Genomic DNA, 25,889 nt, shown 5'->3' with positions numbered 1-25,889 from the left:
ATGATTTAACTCTGCTTATCACAGTGATTCTAGATTTGAAATGATCATGAAGACTAAGTACTAATGGACTTTGTGAGTAAGTTTTAGAGGCACGATCACAAGTTTTTGCCTTTCAGAAGGTGTGCATAGAGGGAAAGGAAAATATTCTGAACAATTCTGATCAGAATTCTACAGGAAATGTTTCATATCTAGAGCCAGCAAATGAAATGCTTCCCAAAGAGCTCTAAATACAGGGTGCAAGGCAAGACAACTGTTCTATGACATTCATTGCAAAGGAGCAGGGACTTGTGGGGATGCTGTAAAAGCTTTTTAATACTTTTTTCTTCACAGAAAAAACTTTCATAAAAGAGACAACAGCTCTGTCCTAGAGGTAAGATAGCTGTAGGCATTGTTCTTCAGTTGATATGATCATGTACTAAATAATCCTTTTAAAAAAAAAAGGCAAGGAAATTGTCTGCATCAGTGAAATGATATGTCTGCAAATCCCTGTGTCAGATTATCAGTACTTTAAATGGAATAAAGTAAAAGATGTATATAAAGTCAAGCAGGTTGCAACCAACCTCACTTTCACTAGAGAAGTGCAGTTTGCTGGGACTACAGGTCCCACTGTTCACTTCTTGAGCCACTGAATTGAAAACAGTCGTGCATGCTGGGGACTGTATTTTCCGCCAGCCACAACTCTGTATCAAAGGTAAAGGCAGCTACAGGCAGAATTTATGTTTAAAGTTGGGCACCTAAAGCTAGAAGTAGTTTTTGTAAATTTGACCCCTAGCCTGTGGGAAGCACTAAGGTCACACCTGATCTAATAGACAAGTTGGTAGTATAAATACAGACAAACTCATGTCTTTGGTTTTACTGCTAGCAAAGTGATGTATAATCATGTAATGAAGATAGAAATACTACTAGCAAAAAAACTCATGGATTGCCAAATTCAAGTCTGTCTAAATTAGGCTTCTCTGTAAATTCACACATTGCTAACACCAGGGCAGGTCCAGACAATACACTGGTTAAAATTCCAGGAGCTGCCGACTCCTACTATACTCTGTTATTGGCTGAGCTTGTGAAGCGCGTATGCTCAAATTGATGGCATTTCTCTGTTTGGAAGTAATATGATCACTTGAACACCACATCTGCTAGATTCCAAAATTTCAGAGAATGTTCTAGGCATCAGTAGTCAGAACCATAATGATTTTGATGAAAAACAAAGAAACCAAGAGTGGGAAATGGGGGACATATAGTGCCCCTGACATCTGGTTAGCAGAACCACAGCTTCAACCCCCACCATAATCCTCTAATCATCAAAGAGCTGATCATGGCACAAATTAACATCATTCCAGCATCACAAGAGCCCTCATTTTAGTTCAGCCTGTATCAGTTGATCTTAAGATGCTGACACTCTGAAAGAGAAAGCAAAGAAAGAATAAGAGTGGGGGGAGGGGCACACACGGAGCCCCTTCCATGGGGGGAAGAGCTGGCACACAGAACTTCTGTTGGGAGTGTGAGAGTGGGGGACTCTTGTAAGCAGGGAAAGAGGGATATACACAGCCTCTGGCCTGTGTGAAAAATGGGGGACCTGGGCATGAAGGCTACACAGAACCTGTGCATGGCAGATGGACTGTAGGCCTGGGACCTAACTAAGCCCCTTACTAAACCAGCCTTGAGCAGCCCGGGATGAAACTCAGGGATTTCATCACTGAAATTAAGAAAAATAATGCTAGGCTGCTAATAAAGTACCCCCCCGCCCGGAATGTCCCTAACAAGAGTTAAAACCCACGAAATTATAAAATCAAAGCGCTCGAGCGTTACCCATTTTAAAAATACACAAAACACCAACAAATAATAACAGATAAAATAAGCTCTAATCGGCAAATGGATGCTAACCATCTGCACAAAAATAAATTACAATTTAAACTTAAATAAAAAACAAAAGACAATGCATAATTAATTACGTGTTACTTAAAAATAATAGATTTCATAAATATTTTTTTTTAAAATTTACCTATATGATATAAATAAAAAACAAAGCTCCTTAAAAATCAACTTCAAACTACAATACAACAAGCTACAAAATATCATACCCTGCACAACAATAACGTATGAAAGCACCAATCCCCCCCAAACAAATAAATCCTAACTAGCCATCAAATAAAATTTGTATATTAAAAATGGTAAGCATCATAGATTTGCTTAGCATATGTATTCTGTATATATTGATAATAAATAAACGTTTAAAACACAGTTATATAAAGCTCTTTCACTAAAAAAGGGCCTGCAAACCCGTAAAGCCCTAAGCCCCATGAGTAAGGGTAGGTGCCTTATGCCCCAAGCCCTAAAAAAAATTAATTGGATCATACCCTAGGATCTTGGTAGGGTATAAACTGGGTGCCCCAAATTGTGCGGTTAACAGGAGGACCCTGGTTTGGTCCTGGGAAGGCAGAATGGGGGGCACACAGAGTCCCTAGCATGGGGGGAGTGGGGAGACACAGAGTACCTGGCATGAGGATGGGGATGGCCAGGTTGCAGCAAGTCCTGGACAGAAGAGAATGGGAGGGTGTCATAGAAGGTGTCTGTGGGGGAGAATGGAGATGGGGATGTAAGGACCTCTGCTGTGTGCAAGGTCAGCCTACAAAAGTAACGAAATGTATGATTCCATAGTTTGAGTGAGTGGCTCAGGGTCTCACAAGAAGTCTGCGCTAGCACTGAGAGATGAGACCAGATTTCCAGAGTCAGACTCTATGCCCATGTAAGTCAATTTACACTACCAGAGAATTTGGCTCCCTGAGTCCCAGTCTCATGCCTTAACTGCAGGATTATCCTTCCTTCCTTACACTAGAAGTCTTGTAGTTGCTGTATCTAGTTAAACTGAAGCAGTGGCAGGAGCAGTGGGACATTTTAGGAAAACATCCAAGTGTGAACAAGGTCAAAGAGATTGAGTCAGTTGAACTAGCCTGTGGGAAGCACCAAGGGCATCCCTGTCTTCAAAGGGACAACGAGAAGATGTTTCATTTATTGATGATCTATGTATCCAACAGTATCAAACTAACAAAGATCTGAAAGACGCAGGCTAGCCAACTCACCATGAAATACACAAAGGAACAGGACTGCCATGTACCAGCTGTACAGGACCACTTCTGTCTAGGAGCTAGAGAGGCAAGGGGTCTTGTTGTCAGACTGGTTCAGTTCTCTGCTCGGATGTAGTGTGTGAATACACTAAATGTTGTGTTCTTTGCTTCTGTTGAGTGATCTGTATAATGGGAAAGACAACACAGCAGCTCTGCATATATAAACTGTCAGGGGAGCAAGGTCATCCCCATTATGTCAGGAAGCTACACCTATGGGACTGGTGCATACAACATTGGATCATCTTGGTAGCCCTACATCTTCCAAGTGCCCAGAATGATACAGCAGTTCACTTAAACAGAAAGAGCTCCATCAGTGACTAATGGGAATAGAAAGACTCAGTCTAGGTCAGGTATTCCTAAAATGGGAAGTTCCCTCAGTAGACCTATTTGCTACCAATGTGAACACAAAGTTTCCAGTGTTCTGTTCCCAGGGAGGAGCAAGCCCAGGATCTCTGTCAGACACACTTCTAATTAGGTGGGGAAAGAACCTGTTCTAGACTTTCCCTCTGTTCTGTTAATCCCAAGTGTTCCAAGAAAGATTTTACAGGGCAGAGTTCAGGTAATATTGATAACTCCAGCTTGGAGGCATCAGTTCAGGTACTCTGACATGGTGCATGAATCAATCAGTCCACCTGTTCCACTTATAAACCAATAGGGCATCATCTCACACCAGCGTCTGAATCCCTTGCAGATCTTCATGGCTCTTGAAGCAAAGGCAGTAGATTTTGGAAAACATAAGGGCAGCAAAAATGACGTTCTAGTTATGCATCACTTAGTGGCCAAAGGGGACAGCTCTCTCTGAGTCTGTGAATGGGGGATTCTCTTGCTTGGAGGGCTGGAGATGCTGTTGCTTGATGTAAGTGAGAGGCATAGCTTCCTCGATTTACGTTTTAGGCATGAGAAGGCATGCTGTTTTTGTTTACTTTGTAACCCTTCTATTCTTGCTTGGTATGACTTAAATCTATGTTCTTTATTAACAAACTTAGTTTTACTATAAACCGTCTCAGTGCAATGTACTGACGTAAATTGTGGGACCTTGGCTAAACTAACAGCCTAGTATGTGCACTGTCTCTTTGGAGACAGCAAGCTTACTAATTACTGAGAGTGCCCAGTGAGAGAGACTGGACGCTGTAGAGATACATTTCTGGGGAACTCGGGTTCCCTGATTGTTAACCTACAAGGCAAGGTTAAAGCGTGCAGAGTCTCAACGAGTGTGCTGGTGATTCAGACAGGCTGATGTGGAATGGAGCAATCTCACCGTTTAAGCCCCAGCAAAGCTCCCTCTTGCTAAGGCAGACAGGTAACCCAGTGGCTTACAGTTCTGGCTGCCCTGAGCAGAGCATCACAGCATGTTTGATTGCGCCAAGTTTATCAGTCTTTCCAGATCTCTCTCTATAAATGATCTGTCCTTACCCTTGTTTATTACTCCACCAATCTTTGCTCGTAAAGTTTTTGTAAATGACACAAAGATTTTATGCTTCCACATCATTGATAAAAATATTGGAGAGTTGGCTGTGAACTGATTCCTGCAGAGTCCCAAACTGATGATTACTATTAACACTTATAATATGAGATCTATAATTTAGCCAGTTTTTAATCCATTGGATGAGGGCTATGTTGATTGTGCATAGTACAAATATTTTAGCATTTTTGTCCTGAGGAGAAACTCAGTGCAGCAGTTCTCCTAAGAGTAACCATAGAATTGGCAAGTTAACAGGGTAGTAGCCTTTCTACAGCCTTCCCCCTTCTGCTCAAAACAGACTCATCAGAGTTCAAGTGTCATCCTGTTTCAGTCCTTAGCTTTATGAGCACCAAAGTCTTCTGCAAATTAAGTGTTTGGTCTTGCAAAGACTTGTGCACCTGCTTAATGTTATGTTTGTGAGTAGACCCATTAATTTCAAGGGGACTACTCAGTGTATAAAGTTAAGCACATGTATATCTTGTAAGGAATTGGGACCTAAAAGAAATAACATTCTTGGCTGAGATATTCGTATTAGGTTATACCTGAGAAACTGTCAAAGAATTTCCAGAAAGCATGCTGAAAAGCTTCAACAAATTATGTGTGGAACTATCTAGTTCTAGTGTAGTCTAACAAGGAAGAATATTACTGTCAAGGTTCCTTCCCTACTCTGAACTCTAGGGTACAGATGTGGGGACCTGCATGAAAACCTCCTAAGCTTACTTTTACCAGCTTAGGTTAAAACTTCCCCAAGGTACAAACTATTTTACCTTTTGCCCTTGGACTTTCGCTGCCACCACCAAACGTCTAACCATGTTTATTTTATTAGGAAAGAGCCCGTTTGGAAATGTCTTTCCCCACAAAATCCTCACCAAAACCTTGCACCCTCCTTCCTGGGGAAGGTTTGATAAAAATCCTCACCAATTTGTATAGGTGACCACAGACCCGAACCCTTGGATCTTAAGAACAATGAAAAAGCATTCAGTTTCTTAAAAAAGAAGAATTTTAACAGAAGAAAAAGTAAAAAGAATCACCTCTGTAAAATCAGGATGGTAAATACCTTACAGGGTAATTAGATTCAAAACATAGAGAATCCCTCTAGGCAAAACCTTAAGTTACAAAAAGACACAAAAACAGGAATATCCATTCCATTCAGCACAGCTTATTTTCTCAGCCATTTAAAGAAAACAGAATCTAATGCATATCTAGCTAAATTACTTACTAAATTCTAAGACTCCATTCCTGTTCTGTCCCCGGCCAAAGCATCACACAGACAGACCCAGACCCTTTGTTTCTCCCCCCCTCCAGCTTTGAAAGTATCTTGTCTCCTTATTGGTCATTTTGGTCAGGTGCCAGCGAGGTTATCCTAGCTTCTTGACCATTTGCAGGTGAAAGGGTTTTTCCTCTGGCCAGAAGGGATTTTAAAGGTGTTTACCCTTCCCTTTATATTTATGACAATTCCATAGTTAGTTTCCTAAGTTCCTGACACAGTTGTATTATGGTGATCATGTATCTTTTCTTCAGGACTTGCCATATGAAAAGGTCAGTATCTGGTAACAGATTTTCTTTATAAATGTTATAATTCTCAACTATTTTTATACCCTTTTCCTTCTTTCCTTCCACCTCTCGATAAGCATACTGCCAGCTTCTGCATCTACCTCTCTGCATGACATTGAAATATTGTGTGCTACGAAACACATGATACAGTTTTTCTCGAGCCCCTTCCCAAAGAGATGACAAACTAAGCCATAGCCACTTCTCTCCAGCGTGGGCAACTGCTGATGAGCATAACTGTGCAGTCCTAGTTTGAGGGTGTGCCCCAAGAGTCAATATTAGGACCAATATTTTGTTAATTGTTCGTTCTTCATAACAAACAATACTCCATGTATTGTACTATGTCATTCAGGAAGCCTGGATCCACGCAGCACATTATCTGTATAGCACACAGTACACACTGTGATTAAATATGACATATTCTTATCCTCTAGCCACGCCCACCAACAGACCTGGGTTTCAATTTTGATGCCAATAAACAACAAAGACAGCTGATAGCCGAACTGGAAAACAAAAACAGGTAAGACATGTAGAGCTGTTTAGTGGGGAGTGTGTGGAGACAGAACATTTACTTGCAGGCTTACTTAATTATTTCTAGCATTTTGTTATTTAAACTGAGTTTCATAGGTTCCCTTGTTGAATGGTGCACCTGTTTTATTAGTGCAATTAGTTTCTGTTGTTAATTACCTCTGACAATCACATTTTTTCTTGAGATGTCTAAATATGGACATGGTGGCCTGCCTTTAGGACCTTCCCCCACCCCCCAAGTTTGAAAAAAGTGGCCCATCTTAGGTCAGAATTTGATGCCAAATACTTTGTGCTGTTCATTGCCCTAAGATGGGGGTTCCTGATGACTACAGTGGGAGCTAGACACATACCTCAGAGGCTCCTAAGTTCAAACATTTTGGTCAAGTTGACAGTCTCCCTTATGTCCTGTGTTCCTGAGAACCCTTGAGGCTCCAAGAAATCACTTAACTGTCTTATTCATTGGGCACCAGCAGTGTGCCCAGCATGGTACACACCTTAAAGCAGTTGCAGTCGCTGTCCCAATGATCTTGTAATTTAGAACCCACATTTTGTAGAATAAACCAATCAGAAAATAGCAGTATAATAAATTAGGTGCCAGCTGGTGTGGGAAAGGGGGCATTTTGAAAGGCTTCATGGAAGAAATGTGATTTGAGAAAAGGGAGGATTTCTCCTCTATTGGACAGCTTGTAGAGTTTGGAATGAATCTTAAAGAGCAGACTTGTGACCGGGGAAACTCCCTTCTCATGAGCACCTCCTTTGTTTGGATGTAAGTATGCACTCTCTCTCTTTCTGCTCCTGGCGCCCCCCATTGACTGTTAACCTCATCAGGTGTGTGTCAGTGGCCCAGTCCTCCAACCAAGTCACACACAGTCAATATGCACCAACACACCCCTTCTGGGGTAAAAGGTCAAACAGGGTCTATCACTGTGCCCTCATTGGTATCTCCCCCTGTGTGTCTGGGCTCAGTTCTCAGCCCCATCTGAGCTAGCTTTAAGACCATTCCTGCCCTGATATGGAGCAGCGCCCCCCAGGGCTTTTTCCCTGGAGACTACTTTTTGCCTTATCAATTCTTCTCACCCAAACTCTCCAGCCAGGTTACTCCTTCAAGTTCAGTCCCCTTCCCAGGGTAACAGAGTTCAACAAATGGTTGGCCCTCTGCAGGGTCTTCAGCACCATCCTAGAGCTCTTTAAATTCTAGCCCTGTGCTTGGGCTTTTACATGAAACTTGTCCCCTTCTTTAGGCTTCAGACACTCTTCCAATGGCCAGTGAGGGGACCCAGACCCACCCACTACTCCGGGTCCCAACCCAGGGACCCAACAAATAGCAGCCAGGTGCAGCTTCCTTTAATAGCTACTGCTGTTATATCCTGGGCCGCTTTCCACATAGCTCCTTCCTCTTCACCTTTACCTCAGGGCCGAAGGTCTCCACTCCTCTCCTTCCTCATTGAATGTCAATGCCACCAGAATCCATCTTCTGGTTCTCCCTTGAGCTCTAGCAAGGAGCACCCTTCCTTGCTCCTCTGGCCCCAGCCCGGAACTGACCTGCTCAGCCCCTGTACCTCGTTTTATCTGAGCCTGCTTGCTCTGATTGGCTTCTCCCCTGAAGCCTTTCTAGGCAAGCCTGAAGGACCAAGCTTCGCTGCTCCTTTTCTGGAGCAGAGTGTCGTAGGACCACAATGCCTCCAGCATGAGGCCTCAAAGGGCCTGCGCTACACCCCATGACAAGACCAAATACAGCAGATAAACTAAACTGTAGGCTCAGTGCTCCTCTGAAGTCAGGCAGAGAAGGTGGTTCAACAATTTTTTTAAAAATGAAGATTAAAGAATAAATTTTCCATCTCAATTAAACGAAAGAGGGATTTAATTTACATTTTAATAAGTGACTTCTTTGCAGTTACCAATATGTTTTCTGACCTCCAGCTGTACAGGGTACGACAGCAGTTTAGAATATACACTGTGCAGTTGGGGATGCTAGTTAATTACATTCCCTTTGTGAGCCCTCATGACAAGTTTATCTCCATTACTGTGAGCTTCTGTGGCCAGGAGCTGTTGTTTTTCACATTCCTGCTGACCTACCAGAAAACCTTGTGAAGATGATTTAGAAATTACCCACTGTCACCACTGCTGCTTATGCTGGCTTGGCACCTCTGAAATGTTTCCTGCAGCAGGAGCAAATAGATCAACACGCTTTGACTAAAAATATCACTCTTCCCCCTTTAAAACGGAGCTGCTCTATTGGCCCCTATTGTAGGAACGACATTGCTGGCATACGGAGAAGTGGTGACATTGTTTAATTTCAGACTCATCATCTTTTTGGTAATAGATCTACCAACTAGTCTTGTGGCAATGTTTAGGTCTCCACTACACACCGCTTCTGGATTTCAGCCTACACCATTCACACGTGAAAGGGAATTAGCGGCACTTACTGCTGCTGCAGAGCTGGGCAGAAAGCTCATCTGAAGCTTTTGTCTAGGATTTGAAAACACAGTATGAACTGTTGCCTTGTTTCATGTTCGATCTCCTTGTCTCCTTATTTCAACAGAGAGATACTGCAAGAAATTCAGCGCCTCAGACTGGAGCATGAACAAGCCTCCCAGCCAACCCCAGAGAAAGCTCAGCAGAACCCAACTTTGCTGGCAGAACTCAGGCTTCTACGGTAAAAAACAAATAAATCTAAAACTTTTATGCATGTGACATATTAACCCTTCAGCCATGTGTGGCCTGCTCTCCAGGATGGATGATCCTATCTGGTACTGAGAACACAGTATTACTGGTAAATCTACGAGAACTCTAAGGAGCCATTTTAAATCTTTCTGCTGGGGATTGTTGAAAGCTAGCAGTTATATAAAACTATGTGACTTTCATAAAGTGGATTTAAAAGTAAATAGAAACATCACTTGAAATGTATTCTTGCTTTAGATAAATAAGAAAGTTATTTGTAAGGAGGCCAGTAGAATTGGGACCATCTGCTTATTATTTACTGGACAAGTGAATGGAACAGAAGAGCAATGTCAGTGATTTGATTAGTCAGTGTGGTTTTGAAAGCACTTATCTGCAAACATTCAACCACATCTCCAGAGTTGAGGAGCAATCTTCGAACTCCTTTGATTATGTTTGCATTTTGAAGTGACAAGGGAAGACTTTTCAGTATTAGCAATAAAGTATGTCATTGTCTGTGTAATCACAAGGTTGAATTCTCTGGCTGCTTTTTATTGCATCTTCTTTTGCTAGTTAGTTCTCAGTTCAGCCTTCAAAAAACACCATATGAAACCTAATGCACATCCTGAAATTTAAGCTCTTGACAGCTACAGCCCTTTGAGAACTGCATTATGATAGGATTGCAAGGGAAGCCGTGCTGTATGTTCGCGTGCGTTCTGTGCATGTTGAGGAGTTCTCCCTAAGGCACAGTGCCACTGGAGTGGGGCAGCTTTGCTCCATGCCCAGGAGAGGGCAATTCCTATAGGCAAGACTGTAAGAAAGTCGTGATTTTTTGGTTCAGAAGCCACAGTTTGTAAAAATTCCAGTTTTGGTGTGGGGTCAAATTTGAGTGCACTGGAGAGGCGGTCAGGCAAAATTTGGGTGAGTGAAATTGCAACCCCACAAATAGGTAACGTTGTGACCTGGCACACAGGGTCACAATGCCACTCAAATTTGCAACAACTATAAAAAGTTGCAATGTGTGTTAAAAGTTTGTTTCCACAACAATATTGCAGCCCACGATTTTCGTACAGCCTTACCTATAAGACATTATCCAACCCGCTACTACAACATTAAAGGCTCTCAACATATTTATTAGCTTTTTGTAAAGAAGCAGCTCAGCCCCATCGGTACTTCTCAGTGCATTGCTGACCAATATTTCCTTTGTCTCATCTGCTGGTAACATCTCAAGAGCACAAGTTCTCAAAATGTGGGCTAGAGACTCCCGGGGGGCTTGGACACAACAGTGGACTCTGTGTTTCCAAGACTGAGCTCAGTGCAGATGAGGGAACATGTAAATGTGGGGTTTTGCTTCCTGTGCCTTAGACTGACCCCCAATTATGCCCGTTCATGCTCTCTGAAGCAGAAAGGGAGGGACTAGTGCACCACCAAGATGCTGATTTCTGCTACTCTCCCTCAACTTTCCATTGAAGATCAGGAGAGTGGGGAGCCAGGAACTGGGCTGCACTGATGTCAATCCCAGGAGTGCTGATTGCGCTCTTTCAGAAGATGCCAGAACTAGAGGTACTTCGAATTGCATGGAGAGAAGGCTGGAGTGGACTGGCGCGTTCCAGATTAAAGAAAGCTGGGGCTGCTAGGTATCCCCATTCCCCACCCCCACCCCCCGGTTAACATTTTCCCCTGCTAATTACTTAATATTTTATAGACTGATCAGAAGCTCTGACTAAGCAATTTAAATTTAATATAAAATCACTGCTGATAAAATTTGCAGATGACAATGATTGACAGCACGGTAAATAATAATGAGGACAGAGCAATCATACATAGTGGTCTGGATCACTTTAACCAGGGCCCATTTGAACAAAATGTGTTTTAATCCATCAGAGTACAAGGTCATACCTCTAGGAATAAGGAATACTGGCCGTATTTCCAGAATTCGAGACTGTCCTGAAAGCAGTGACTATGAAAAGGATTTAAGAGTCATAGTGGACAAGCTACTGAACATGAGCTCTGGACCTAGTGTGAATCTGTGGCAAAAGGGCGAATGTGACCCTTGAATGGATAAACTGGAGTGTAGTGAATAGGCGTAGGAGATGATTTTTCTTCTGGATATGGCACTGGTGAGACCAATACTGCATACAGTTCTGGTGACAACATTTTTACAAAGATGTTGAAAATTGGAGCAAGAGCAGATAAGTCACCAAAATTATTTGAGGTCTGAGAAATTGCCTTACAGTGAGAGATTTAAGCTAAGCGGGCTGAGCTCCTTATCAAAAAGATTGAGAGGTGACTATGTTGCATAAGTACCTTCAGGACAAAATACCAGGTACTAAAGGGTTCTTGGGAAAGACATAACGAGAACCACTGTCAAGAAGCTGAATCTAAACAAATTCAAATGAGAAATGAGGCACAATTTTTTAACACTGAGGGTGATTAACCATTGGAACAAACTACCAAGGGAAGTGGTGGATTCTCCATCTCTTAATGTCTTTAAATCAAGACTGGATGCCTTCCTGAAAGATGCTTAGTCAAACGCAAGTTATTTGGCTTTATACAGGGCTAACTGGGTGAAACTCTCACACCTATGATATATAGAAGGTCAAACTAGATGATCTAATGATCCCTTCTGACCTTAAAATCTGTGAACGACTCTTGGAAGTCAGAGAGTTTCAGGCAGCATTCAGATATTTTAAGGCCAGACTGGGCCATCATGATTATGTAGTCTGACTTCCTGCATAACACAGGCTAGCTAGAGCAGTGGTGGGCAACCTGCAGCCCATAGGCCACACGCAGCCCATCAGGGTAATCCGCTGGCAGGCCACAAGACAATTTGTTTACAGTGACCGTCCACTGGCATGGCTGCCCGCAGCACCCAGTGGCCACGGTTCACCGTTCCCGACTTATGAGAGCTGCAGGAAGCAACACAGGCCACAAGGACATGCTGGCGACCACTTCCCGCAGCTCCCATTGGCTGGGAATGGCAAACCGCGGCCACTGGGAGCTGCAGGGGGCCGTGCCTGCGGATGGTCACTGTAAACAAACTGTCTCATGGCCTGCAGGTGGATTACCCGGACGGGCCGTAGGTTGCCCACCACTGGGCTAGAACATTTTACCAAGTAATTTTTGTGTTAAGCCCATAACTTCTGGTTGAGCTAGAGTATACATTTTAGAAAGACACATAATCTTACTTTAAAGATTTCAAGTCATGGACAATTCATCCGGTTGCTTGGTAAGTTGTTAATGAAATGTAATGACTAATAATTAACATCAGTATTAAAAAATTACACCTTATTTTTATCATTAATTTGACTAGCTTCAGCTTCCAGCCATTGGATCTCATTATGCCTTTGTCTTTTAGATTAAAGAGCTCTCTACTGTCAAAAATCTTCTCTCCATGTTGTTATGGTGATCCAGTCACCTCTAACCAGCAGAGCAAGACGTCCATTCTGTTATATAATCTTGGTACTTTTATGGTTTGAATAAATACATACTATACTCCACCCTTCCATTTACCATAGTAACTGCAAACAATACTCAGTAGATCCATTTGGTTTTGAGATGATGACGTTTCTTTTCCAAGTCATTGCTATCACATTTTTCACTTCTAAAATGAGTTGGTTACGAAGATCCTTGTAATGATTCATCCATAGGTATAGATTCACGAGGAAAATTTCCAGATTCAAAGGAAGGTCAAAGCCTGTGATATAATTTATCCTGTCTTTAACCTTAGACCTGACATTATTGTATGGATGAAACCACAGAAATAAATGAGTAATCCCCTCCTGTTATCGTTTTTTTCTGCAGTTATTGTACTATTTGTTCATGGTTTCAAATAATGCAGCATGACTTTCTTCGCATATAAGATATTGAGCTTTTTGACATGTGATGCTAATTTGATTCTAGGTTCCCGACTGTAGGAAACTTAATTCTCTTTGAAAATTCAAACAAACAAACACTAAGCCACTTTTCTTTCAAATCTGTTAAACATAGGACTTTCATTCTAGCAGGCTTTAGAATGGAATAATTTTCAATACCCAGAAAGGAAAAATTCCCTTCTGTACCTGCAGATTGGCTTGTGTTGTGTTACACTTTACACAGGTTCTATTGCAGAAAATGCTTCACAAGTTGTATGTCAGATTACTGGATAGAAGCAGCTCTGTAAATTCTCAGTTCAAGTTAATGGCATTCCATTGTCTCTTCCTTCCAGCACTCTGCACTCTGTTTTCATTTTTTTGGTGGTTCAGTCTGACTTGTCTTAAAGATCTGCTGGATGCCTGGGTCTGACAGCATCATTAAAAGGATGCTGGCTTTCTTTTCAAATTGCATTGGTTTAAAAAAAGTGCTTCCCACCATTATAATTCTGACTTTGGGTGTCTGTATTTCATAGTGAAAAATTTGATTGTTGCATGCCATGTTACAATAGGAGTCGTGGTTAGCGTGTTACGTTTTGCTCTGATTTTGTTAACTTTAAGGGGGAGTACTAAACAAAGTGAAATATAACAATGTGGTATATATGCCAATCAGCCAGCTCTGAATTTCCCTACGTGCCCCAGAAACAGCCAGAGTTTCTTTTGACACTTTCTTCCATGTAACTTGAACAGGCAGAGAAAGGATGAACTAGAACAGAGAATGTCTGCACTTCAAGAGAGCAGAAGGGAACTGATGGTGCAGCTTGAAGGGCTAATGAAACTGCTCAAGGTAAACACCTTTGTCTCAGACCTTCCTCCCTCGCATGTGCCCGAGCTTTGCTCTCACTAGACTCCTACATTGCTGGTGTCGTTACTTCCCTCAGTGATCATGTACAGATAATCTTGTAAACAACAGTAAAAAGCCACTTCCATTTCAGCTCTGCATATGGGGAAGGATGGTTAATGTGCGATTAGGTCCACATGCTGCTTCTTGTGTTAAAGTTGTTGAACACTCACAGGCTTTGGGAGGTATGGGAAAGGGAGGAGAGATTTGTTAATTGACTAACCAGTCAGCCTATGGTCTATACTGTCCCAATGTAATCATGGAATGCTCCAGGCTTAGCCTGAAAACAATTTGGAAGCTACAGCTACTACGTTGCAGAATGTGGCTTCCTGCCTGGCTGGCAGTCTGAGCCAAAAAGAAAGTGTTACACCAATTCTCCATAGCCTGCACTATATCCTGTTTGCTTTAGAGTGTGATTCAGGGTGTTGGGTCTGATCTGTAATACGCTTCATTGTTCTGAGTCTGGGCTATCTGAAGGTCTAGCATTCTTCCTATGAGCCACGTCTACAGTTGACATCTGCCTGGACATTAAGTTCACCCTATTGTAGAGGAGGGTTAGTTAGTGAATGTTTATAAAGGGCTTTGACGATAAAAGGTTCTAAGTATGAAATCACAGTCTGGGTTTGTGACCCTTTTAATACAGATATGCACATTAAGCTCATTATGAGAAGGGTCACCAAAAATGATGAGTGGTGTGGAACAGCTTCCATATGAGGAGAGAACAAAAAGCCTGGAACTGTTCAGCTTAGACAAGATATAACTATGGGGGGATATGATAGAGGTCTATAAAATCATTCATGGGGTAGAGAAAGTGAATAGGAAAGTGTTATTTACCCCTTCACATATTGTAAGAACCAGAGGTCATCTAGTTTTAAACCGGACGTCTATTAATTTCACTAACATAAGGACAGGTTTCAGAGTAACAGCTGTGTTAATCTGTATCCGCAAAAAGAAAAGGAGGACTTGTGGCACCTTAGAGACTAACAAATTTATTTGAGCATAAGCTTTCGTGAGCTGCAGCTCACTTCATCAAATGCATGCAGTGGAAAATACAGTGGGAAGATTTATATACACAGAGAACATGAAACAATGGGTGTTACCATACAGACTGTAACAAGAGTGATCGGGTAAGGTGAGCTATTACCAGCAGGAGAGCAGGGGGGAAAACCCTTTTGTAGCGATTATCAAGGTGGGCCATTTCCAACGTGTGAGGAACAGTGCGGGGGGAATAAACATGGGGAAATAGTTTTACTTTGTGTAATGACACATCCACTCCCAGTCTTTATTCAAGCCTAAGTTAATTGTATCCAGTTTGCAAATTAATTCCAATTCAGCAGTCTCTCATTGGAGTTTATTTTTGAAGTTTGTTTTTTTTTTTTTGAAGAATTGCCAATTTTAGGTCTGTAATTGAGTGACCAAAGAGATTGAAGTGTTCTCCAACTAGTTTTTGAATGTTATACTTCTTGGTGTCTGATTTGTGTCCATTTATTCTTTTACGTAGAGACTGTCCAGTTTGGCCAATGTACATGGCAGAGGGGCATTGCTGGCACATGATGGCATATATCACATTGGTTGATGTGCAGGTGAACGAGCCTCTGATAGTGTGGCTGCTGTGATTAGGCCCTGTGATGGTGTCCCCCGAATAGATATGTGGATACAGTTGGCAACGGGCTTTGTTGCAAGGATAGGTTCCTGGGTTAGTGGTTCTTGTGGTTTGTGGTTGCTGGTGAGTATTTGCTTCAGGTGGGGGGGCTGTCTGTAAGCAAGGACTGGCCTGTCTGCCAAGATCTGTGAGAGTGATGGGTCGTCCTTCAGGATAGGTTGTAGATCCTTGATGATGCGTTGGAGAGGTTTTTGTTGGGGGCTGAAGGTGACGGCTAGTGGTGTTCTGTTATTTTCTTTGTTGGGCCTGTCCTGTAGTAGGTAACTTCTGGGTACTCTTCTGGCTCTGTCAATCTGTTTCTTCACTTCAGCAGGTGGGTATTATAGTTGTAAGAATGCTTGATAGAGATCTTGTAGGTGTTTGTCTCTGTCTGTGGGGTTGGAGCAAATGCGGTTGTATCGTAGAGCTTGGCTGTAGACAATGGATCGTGTGGTGTGGTCTGGATGAAAGCTGGAGGCATGTAGGTAGGAATAGCGGTCAGTAGGTTTCCGGTATAGGGTGGTGTTTATGTGACCATCACTTATTAGCACCGTAGTGTCCAGGAAGTGGATCTCTCGTGTGGACTGGTCCAGCTGAGGTTGATGGTGGGATGGAAATTGTTGAAATCTTTGCTCACTCGATTACAGACCTAAAAGTGGCAATTCTTCAACAAAAAAACTTCAAAAACAGACTCCAACGAGAGACTGCTGAATTGGAATTAATTTGCAAACTGGATACAATTAACTTAGGCTTGAATAAAGACTGGGAGTGGATAGGTCATTACACAAAGTAAAACTATTTCCCCATGTTTATTTCCTCCCCCCTTCCCAACCCCCCCCCCCGGCTATTCTTCAGACGTTCTTGTCAACTGCTGGAAATGGCCCACCTTGATTAGCACTACAAAAGGTCCCCGTCCCCCCACTCTCCTGCTGGTAATAGCTCACCTTAAGTGATCACTCTGGTTACAGTCTGTATGGTAACACCCATTGTTTCATGTTCTCTGTGTATATAAAATCTCTCCACTGTATTTTCCACTGAATGCATCCGATGAAGTGAGCTGTAGCTCATGAAAGCTTATGCCCAGATAAATTGGTTAGTCTCTAAGGTGCCACAAGTCCTCCTGTTCTTTCTGCGGACATAAGGAAGTACTTTGCTGCAAGATGCACAGTCGGCCTGTGGAAACTTGTTGCCTGGGGATGTTCTGAAAGCCAAAAATATAGCTGGGTTCAGAAAAGAATTAGGAAAGTTAGTGAAGGACAAGGCCACCCCGCCATATTAGCCAAGATGGCCTGGGGCTCAACCCCACGCTCTGTGTGTCCCTAAGCCTCTGACTGCCAGAAGCAGGGACTGGATGACAGAGGATGGATCAGCCGATAATTACCCTGTTCTTCTTCGAGTGCTGTCCCTTTGGGTGCTCCATTTTAGGTGTTCATGAGCCCCTGCCCTCATACTCGGAGACTTTTGGTAGCAGAGCCCCGTTGGGTCACACATGCGTGGTCCCTGTCTTGTGCTGCTTCAGGCAGATACCTGATGCTGTGCGACCAGCCCCCGCTCAGTTCCTTCTCTTCCGCTCTTGGCTAGGAGTCAGGGGCCTTGCTACTTAGTAGTTAATTAGTTTAACAGTTAGTTACTTAGTTTCCTCATTAGCAGCTATTTACATTGTTTCCCTTTTTCTTTTATCCCCCTCACTTAGTTTAGAAAAAAACAAAACTTTTTCCTTTAATTTTCCTTTTGAGCTACTGGCTGGGGAGAAGTTTCAGTTGAACTTCTGCATACACAGCCTCTTTGAGGGTGAAAGCCCCGTCTTACAGGAATGCCTGGTTTCCCGGGCTTTAAACGCTGTCTCAACGGCAAGCTTGCTACACCTGTCTCAGACGGCCACGATCAGTGTGTTCGCTGCCTCAAGCTCACCGCCAGGACAGGAAGAGCTAGAGATTTGCAGTTAAAGCTCCTCCTTATGGAGAAGTCTCTCAGACCTGCATCTGAGCCCGGAGCCCAGACCCCTCCTGATCAAACTTCACCAGCCACGGCTTCTGACAGGCGTCCCACCTCAACCCATGGGTCTGAGCAACCCGCCAAAAAACTGTCAGAAAGGCAGGCACCTGTGTCCCCCACTCAGGAATCGGCCAAGAAGTGGCGTTCCGCGAGTGGACACTCGGCACCGGCACCGACTGCACTATCAGCTTGGTAGCCGACCCAGTAGGACCACCCGGCACTAGAGCCAGGGACTCTAAAAGAGCCGGCTCCAACAGAGGCACTAAGGGGAAATCTAAACCCCATGCCCTGGCACCACCAATACCAAAGCCACGACCCACGCACAGCAGCACGGCACCGGGACAGAGGGCAGCTCCTTCAAAGGCATGCTCGGTGCACACAGCAGCGCAGCCTTCAGTGCCAGCCTATACACAGCAGCTCCCGGCACTGACAATGATACCGCCTCAGGGGCCAATCAAACAGACCTCGCAGCAGTTTCTCAGACACAAGGGTCTCTTAGTCGGCTCTGCCCCTGACTCCCCTATCATCGGCACCAACGTGAACATGTCAGGCTCGGCACCGAGTCTCCCTCCGCAATCTCCTCTCTACCGTGAACCGACTCACTCAGGACCCCCTCAGGGGACATATTACACTGATCCCAAGTATTTTCAATGGTACGGCCAGCCCTGGGGGCCCCCCAGTGGGCATACTGGAACCTGTGGATGGCATACCCCACACAACAGTGATTGCCTGCCACATCCAGACCTGGCACACAGCAGTCACCTGCAACTTCGGTGCCTGGACCTTTGATGGCAGCAGGGGAACCGGGGGAAGATGAAGAGGAACCCCCGATCCTGGAAGGGGCACCACCTACCCATTTACCATCACTGTCCACAGATGACACCATTATGCCTCTTCCCCATAATATAGGGGACGATTTCAGACTATTCCAGGATCTATTTAAAAGGGTGGCTAGCTCCCTGGACATCTCTCTTGAGGAGGTCCACGTGACACAACACAAACTAGTTGACATTTTGCATACATCTGCTTCATCCAAAATCACTTTGCCCATGAACGATGATGCTCTTATGGACCCTGTCAAAACCATTTGGCAGACCCCTGCAACTGCTCCTCCAACCTGCAAGAGGTCTGACAAAAAATATTATGTACCAGCTAAGGGCACAGACGTCCTCTTTTCACATCCAGCACCCAATTCCCTAGTGGTTGATGCAGTCCAGGAACGTGGTAGGCAACAGCCCAAAACCACACCTCACAACAAAGAGTGGAAAAGACTTGATCTTTTCGGCCGCAAGGCTTATTCCTTGGCTACACTACTCCTCCGCATAGCCAACTACCAGGCATTGCTGGCGAAATATGACTATATTAACTACACAAAAATGTCTGAATTGACTGATTTTATTTCCGAGGACAAGAGAGAACAATTCACAGCGCTTGTATCAGAAGGACAACTCATCTCCAAAACAGCCCTGCAAGCCGCACTTAATTCTGCGGACACAGCTGCAAGATCAGTTGCGATGGCTGTCATGATGAGGGGGCCTCATGGCTCCATCTCTCCAGCTTTCCTAAGGAGGCTCAATCCACAGATGAGGATTTGCCATTTGAAGGTCCCAAACTCTTCACCAAAAAAACAGATGACTCTCTCCACTTGCTCAAGGATTCACAAGTGACACTCCAATCCTTGGGAATCTATACACCCAAACCCAAGAAAAAATAGAGAAATTATTATGTACCCCAATGCTACCGCCAGACCATATATTCTCAACAACAACAACATGATTTGAGTCATAAGCCCGCAAACACAGGCCCCCAAGGGGATGCCAATCTACTTTTTCACTAGCTGCATCCCAACCATCAACCTCCAAACAACAAATTTGAATCCTTGGTTGAGGGCACGAGAACCCCAGGCCTATCTGTGCTGGTGACACCATCTCTCTCCCAACCATTTGGAGATCGTCTACTTCCAGTTTATCCAATCTGGAAGACCATCACATCTGACAAATTGGTGCTAGAAATCATACAAACTGGTTACTCCCTCCCCACCTTTTTTTTTTTCCAAACCCCTACCTGTGCTCCCTTCCTGTCCCTCTTCAGGGACCCTTCTCACGAGTCTCTACTGCGCAAGGGGGTAAGCCACCTCATACAGCTAAGAGCAGTAGAACCCGTTCCAACAGAACACAGAGGGAGAGGATTTTACTTCCACTATTTTCTCACAAAGAAAAAGTCTGTTGGAAGGAGACCAATTCTCGATCTATGATGATTCAACAAGTTTGTCAAAACACAACGATTCAAGATGGTCACACTAGGCACCATAATCCCAGCTCTAGAAAGAGGGGATTGGTTCTCGGGCCTCTACCTGCGGAATGCGTATTTTCATGTAACGATACATCCCTCTCATCGCAGGTTTTACCGTTGGACAGGACCACTTCCAATACAAGGTCCTTCCCTTCGGCCTCTCTACTGCCCCTCGAGTGTTTTCGAAGGTACTGGCTGTGGTTGCAGCATACCTGCGCAGAAATGCAATTTTGATATTCCCATACTTGGACGACTGCCTGCTAAAAGCGTCAACACAGCTGGCAGCAATACAAGCCACCGAACAGATGGTAACCCTCTTCATGAGATTGGGCCTCCAAATAAATACTGAAAAGTCCACCCTAACTCCAGTGCACGAGTTGGAGTTCATTGGGGCCCATCTCAATTCTACCGAGGCCATAGCCTCTCTACCAAGGCAACGGTTTCTCACTCTCACCAGCCTCATATCCACGGTATGAAATAGTCCACAGATATCAGCCAGGAGTTGCCTGCAACTTGTTGGTCACATGGCAGCCACAATGTTTGTCGGCAGACATGCCAGATTAAACATGTGTTGCCTGCAAGGATGGCGCCATATGAATTATGTCCCACACAGACCCAGCATAAACAAGCGTCTCATGATGCCTTTCAAAATAAAGGACTCCCTACTCTGATGGACACAATGAGCCAACGTATGCACAGGGGTGCCCTTCCTTCAGAAGACGCTGACACTAACCATCATTACAGATGCCTCACTCTTGGGGGGGGGGAGCACACATGCATCCACATTCTATCCAGGGCTTCTGGTTTCCTGCAGAATCCTTTCTACATATAAATCTATTAGAACTACGAGCCATCCACAACACCTGCACCCACTTCCTACCACTCATCAAAGACAAGGCCATTCAGATCCTTATGGACAACATAGACTGTATGTTTTATATAAACAGACAAGGGGAGCACAATCACACTCCCTATGCATGGAAGCCATAAAAGTCTGGCAATGATACATCAGACACAATATCCACATCTCCACGTCTTACCTACCTGGATGCCAGAACATCATTGCGGATGCCTTAAGCAGGCATTTTTCTCAGGACCATGAGTGGCAGCTCGGCAACAGAGTACTTCAACACATATTTCAATAGTGGGGGTTCCCAGCAATAGACCTCTTTGCAATCACACAAAATACCAAATGCCCCCGGTTTTGCTCCAGGGCAGGTCTCGGCATACAGTCCTTAGATGACACATTCCTCCTCGAGTGGAACCTTCCCTCCTATATGCCTTCCCTCCCATCCCTCTCCTGATCCGAGTGATCCACAAGATCAGGCAGGATGGGACCACAGTTATCCTAATAGCCCCCGCATGGTCTCACCAATCCTGGTGTCCTTACCTCCTTAGGATGGCTGTGCATCCACCAATCACACTCCAACTTCGGCCTCATCTGCTGTCCCAGGACTCAGGTCATGTCCTGCATCCGGACCTGCAAAAACTCCATCTCAGAGCATGGCTCCTCCATGGCTCACAGGACCTGAGATGACCTGCTCGGAAGAGGTACAAAACATATTATTAAATAATCGTAGAGCAACTACCCGACACACGTACATGCTCAAGTGGTGGTGATTTGAAGCATGGCGCCAACAGAAACAGATGGCATCCATCTCACTCTCACTACACAATGGGACCTCACCCTGGTCCTTCAGGCCCTCACCCATTCCCCATTTGAACCCATGGCGACATGCTTACTGCTACACCTTTCCATGAAAGAGGCATTCCTTGTGGCAATTATATCTGCCAGATGTGTAGGAGAGCTGGGGGCCTTCAAGGCAGATCCCCCATACATGGCTTTTTTTTAAAGATAAAGTATCCCTGACACTGCACCCCAAGTTTTACCAAAAGTCATCTCAGTTTTCCACCTTAACCAACCCATTTACTTACCGACATTCTACCCCAAACACCACACAGATAGAACGCAGTCCACACTTCATACTCTCAATGTACAGAGGGCATTAGCCTTTTACATAGACAGAACAAGACCATTTCGTAAATCTTCCAGACTATTCATCTCCATCACCAAATGTGCCAAAGGGAGTGCCATATCTAAACAAGGATTCTCCAAGTGGATTTCTGATTGCAAAAAACTATGCTATCAGTGTGCCTGCTAACCCCCCAAGGGGATTTTCACACATCCCACTGGAGCCTGTCAGCCTCCACGGCTTTCCTGAACAATGTACCCATCACAGACATTTGTGGAGGTGCTACGTGGGCCTCAGCCCATACCTTTACACAGCACTATGCGTTAGAGCAGCAGGCAACATCTGGTACCTCATTCAGACTTTCTCTTCTGTGATCTGTCACGACTTCAACTCCAAAGCCCCCTCCTTCCACCAGAAGGCGCTGCTCTGAAGTCATCTAAAATGAAGCAACCACAGGGCATCACTCGAAGAAGAGAAGGTTACTCACCTTGTGCAGTAACTGAGGGTGCTCCACTACGCTCCCTCCTCCCCTCAACTTCGGCGTTTCTTACTCAGCCTCTGCAGTAGAGAAGGAACAGAGTGGGTTTTGATCCCACAGTATCAGTTAACTGCCTGAAGCAGCACAAGATGGGGACCACGCATGTGCGACCCAACAGGGCACTGCTACCAAAAGTCTCCGAGGACAAGTGCAAGGGCACACAAACACCTAAAATGGAGCACCCACAGGGACACACATCTCAAAGAATCTCAGTTACTTCACATGGCGAGTAACCTTCTCTTCTGTTTATTCCCTCTGAAACCTCTGTCACTGGTCACTGTTGGAAGACAGGATACTTAGCTAGGTGGATGATTGGTGTGACCCTATGGCATTCTTATGTTCGTAAGGGTCATTACTAGGGATGTCAATCAATTAAAAAAATTAATCTCGATTAATCGTGTGATTAAAAAAATTAATTGCAATTAATCGGACGATTAATCCCACTGTTAAACTATAATAGAATATCATTTATTTAAATAGTTTTTGATATTTTCTACATTTTCAAATATATTGATTTGAATTACAACACAGAATACAAAGTGTATAGTGCTCACTTTATATTTATTTTTATTACAAATATTTGCACTGTAAAAACCAAAAGAAATAGCATTTTTCAATTCCCCCATTACAAGTACTGTAGTGCAATCTCTTTACCATGAAAGTTGAACTTACAATTGTAGAATTATGTACAAGAAAAAACTGCATTCAAAAGTAAAACAGTGTAAAATTTTAGAGCCTACAAGTCCAGTCAGTCCTACTTCTTGTTCAGCCAATCGCTCAGACAAACAAGTTTGTTTAATTTACGGGAGATAATGCTGCCCGCTTCTTGTTTACAATATTTCCTGAAAGTGAGAACAGGTGTTCGCATGGCACTGTTGTAACCGGCGCCGCAAGATATTTATGTGCCAGATGGGCTAAAGATTCATATGTCCCTTCATGTTTCAACCGCCATTTGAGAGGACATGACTCCATGCTGATAATGGGTTCTGCTCTACAACCATCCAAAACACTGTGGACCAATACATGTTCATTTTCATCATCTGAGTCAGATGCCACCTACAGAAGGTTGATTTTCTCTTTTGGTGGTTCGGGGTCTGTAGTTTCCGCATTGGAGTGTTGCTCTTTTAAGACCTCTGAAAGCATGCTTCACACCTTGTCCCTCTCAGATATTGGAAGGCACTTCAGATTCTTAAGACTTAGGTAGAGTGCTGAAGCTATCTTTAGAAATCTCACATTGGTACCTTCTTTGTTTTTTGTGAAATCTGCAGTGAAAGTGTTCTTAAAACAAACAACATGTGCTGGGTCATCATCTGAGGCTTCTATAACATGAAATATATGGCAGAATGCGGGTAAAACAGAGTAGGAGACATACAGTTCTCCCCCAAGGAGTTCAATCACAAATTTAATTAATGCATTATTTTTAACGAGCATCAACATGGAAGCATGTCCTCTGGAATGGTGGCCAAAGCATGAAGGGGAATATGAATGTTTAGCATCTCTGGCCCGTAAATACCTTACAATGCTGGCTACAAAAGTGCCATGCAAACACCTGTTCTCACTTTCGGGTGACATTGTAAATAAGAAGGGCAGCATTATCTCCCGTAAATTAAACAAACTTGTTTGTCTTAGCAATTGGCTGAACAAGAAGTAGGACTGAGTGGACTTGTAAGCGCTACAGTTTTACGTTGTTTTATTTGAGTGCAGTTATGTAACAAAAAAATACATTTGTAAGTTGCACTTTCACGACAAAAAGATTGCACTACAGTACTTGTATGAGGTGAATTGAAAAATACTGTTTCTTTTGTTTATCATTTTTACAGTGCAAATATTTGTAATAAAAGTAATAATATAAAGTGAGCACTTTACACTTTGTATTCTATGTTGTAATAGAAATCAGTATATTTGAAAATGTAGAAAAACATCCAAAAATATTTAATAAATTTCAATTGGTATTCTATTGTTTAACATTGCGATTAAAACTATGATTAATCACAATTAGTTTTTTTAATCGTGATACATTTTTTTGTGTTAATCACGGGAGTTAACTGCAATTAATTGACAGCCCTAGTCATTACATGTGTGCAGAAAGTGGATTTCAAATATTAATGACTTGGCCATTTAGAAGGCAAAGAATAAAACTCTTTTTATGGGATGATGACCTGAAAAACGGAATTCCATTTATCTTTTTTTAAAAGTATAAGTGCTAATTAATAATAATTTACATGTTCAAAGCATAATGCAAACATAAGGTGAATTAATCATAGAATCATAGAATCATAGAATATCAGGGTTGGAAGGGACCCCAGAAGGTCATCTAGTCCAACCCCCTGCTCGAAGCAGGACCAATTCCCAGTTAAATCATCCCAGCCAGGGCTTTGTCAAGCCTGACCTTAAAAACCTCTAAGGAAGGAGATTCTACCACCTCCCTAGGTAACGCATTCCAGTGTTTCACCACCCTCTTAGTGAAAAAGTTTTTCCTAATATCCAATCTAAACCTCCCCCACTGCAACTTGAGACCATTACTCCTCGTTCTGTCATCTGCTACCATTGAGAACAGTCTAGAGCCATCCTCTTTGGAACCCCCTTTCAGGTAGTTGAAAGCAGCTATCAAATCCCCCCTCATTTTTCTCTTCTGCAGGCTAAACAATCCCAGCTCCCTCAGCCTTTCCTCATAAGTCATGTGTTCCAGACCCCTAATCATTTTTGTTGCCCTTCGCTGGACTCTCTCCAATTTATCCACATCCTTCTTGAAGTGTGGGGCCCAAAACTGGACACAGTACTCCAGATGAGGCCTCACCAATGTCGAATAGAGGGGAACGATCACGTCCCTCGATCTGCTCGCTATGCCCCTACTTATACATCCCAAAATGCCATTGGCCGCCTTGGCAACAAGGGCACACTGCTGACTCATATCCAGCTTCTCGTCCACTGTCACCCCTAGGTCCTTTTCCGCAGAACTGCTGCCTAGCCATTCGGTCCCTAGTCTGTAGCTGTGCATTGGGTTCTTCCGTCCTAAGTGCAGGACCCTGCACTTATCCTTATTGAACCTCATCAGATTTCTTTTGGCCCAATCCTCCAATTTGTCTAGGTCCTTCTGTATCCTATCCCTCCCCTCCAGCGTATCTACCACTCCTCCCAGTTTAATATCAGAGTCTCTGGGTACCAAAATTAAGTCATAACATAGGATTTCATGACCAAAGTCTACATTGGAAAACTCTCATTCACTGCTGATCTATATATCATCCCCATAACCAACCACTCAGGCTGAAGCCCAGGAAAGGAGGTTGGCCTACCCAAACTCTCACAGACCAGTAGGAGGGGCAAAGTCCAGAGCCAGAGGCCAACCACTGAAAGCACACTGCCACTGTGCATTAAA

General features: G+C 43.7%; 1 protein-coding gene across 16 annotated transcripts in view; it reads left to right on the top strand.

Moving 5' to 3' along the window:
* DTNB (dystrobrevin beta) overlaps positions 1 to 25,889 on the top strand; it is a 380,746-nt gene that overhangs the window by 277,651 nt on the left and 77,206 nt on the right. For all 16 annotated transcript variants that reach the window (XR_007356069.2, XR_007356070.2, XR_007356076.2 and 13 more), the window contains 3 exons: positions 6,570 to 6,655; positions 9,206 to 9,319; positions 13,923 to 14,019. Coding sequence is in view for 3 of the 16 variants with exons in the window: in XM_048846097.2 (XP_048702054.2) it covers positions 6,570 to 6,655; positions 9,206 to 9,319; positions 13,923 to 14,019 (297 nt within the window). In the remaining 13 variants the exon portion in view is untranslated. The remainder of the gene's footprint in view (positions 1 to 6,569; positions 6,656 to 9,205; positions 9,320 to 13,922; positions 14,020 to 25,889) is intronic.

The sequence above is a fragment of the Caretta caretta genome, chromosome 3 (assembly GCF_965140235.1).
Source record: "Caretta caretta isolate rCarCar2 chromosome 3, rCarCar1.hap1, whole genome shotgun sequence".
In the NCBI taxonomy this organism is placed as follows: domain Eukaryota; kingdom Metazoa; phylum Chordata; order Testudines; family Cheloniidae; genus Caretta; species Caretta caretta.
The sequence above is the reverse complement of the archived record's forward strand: the minus strand, read 5'-3'. Positions and strand labels throughout refer to the sequence as shown.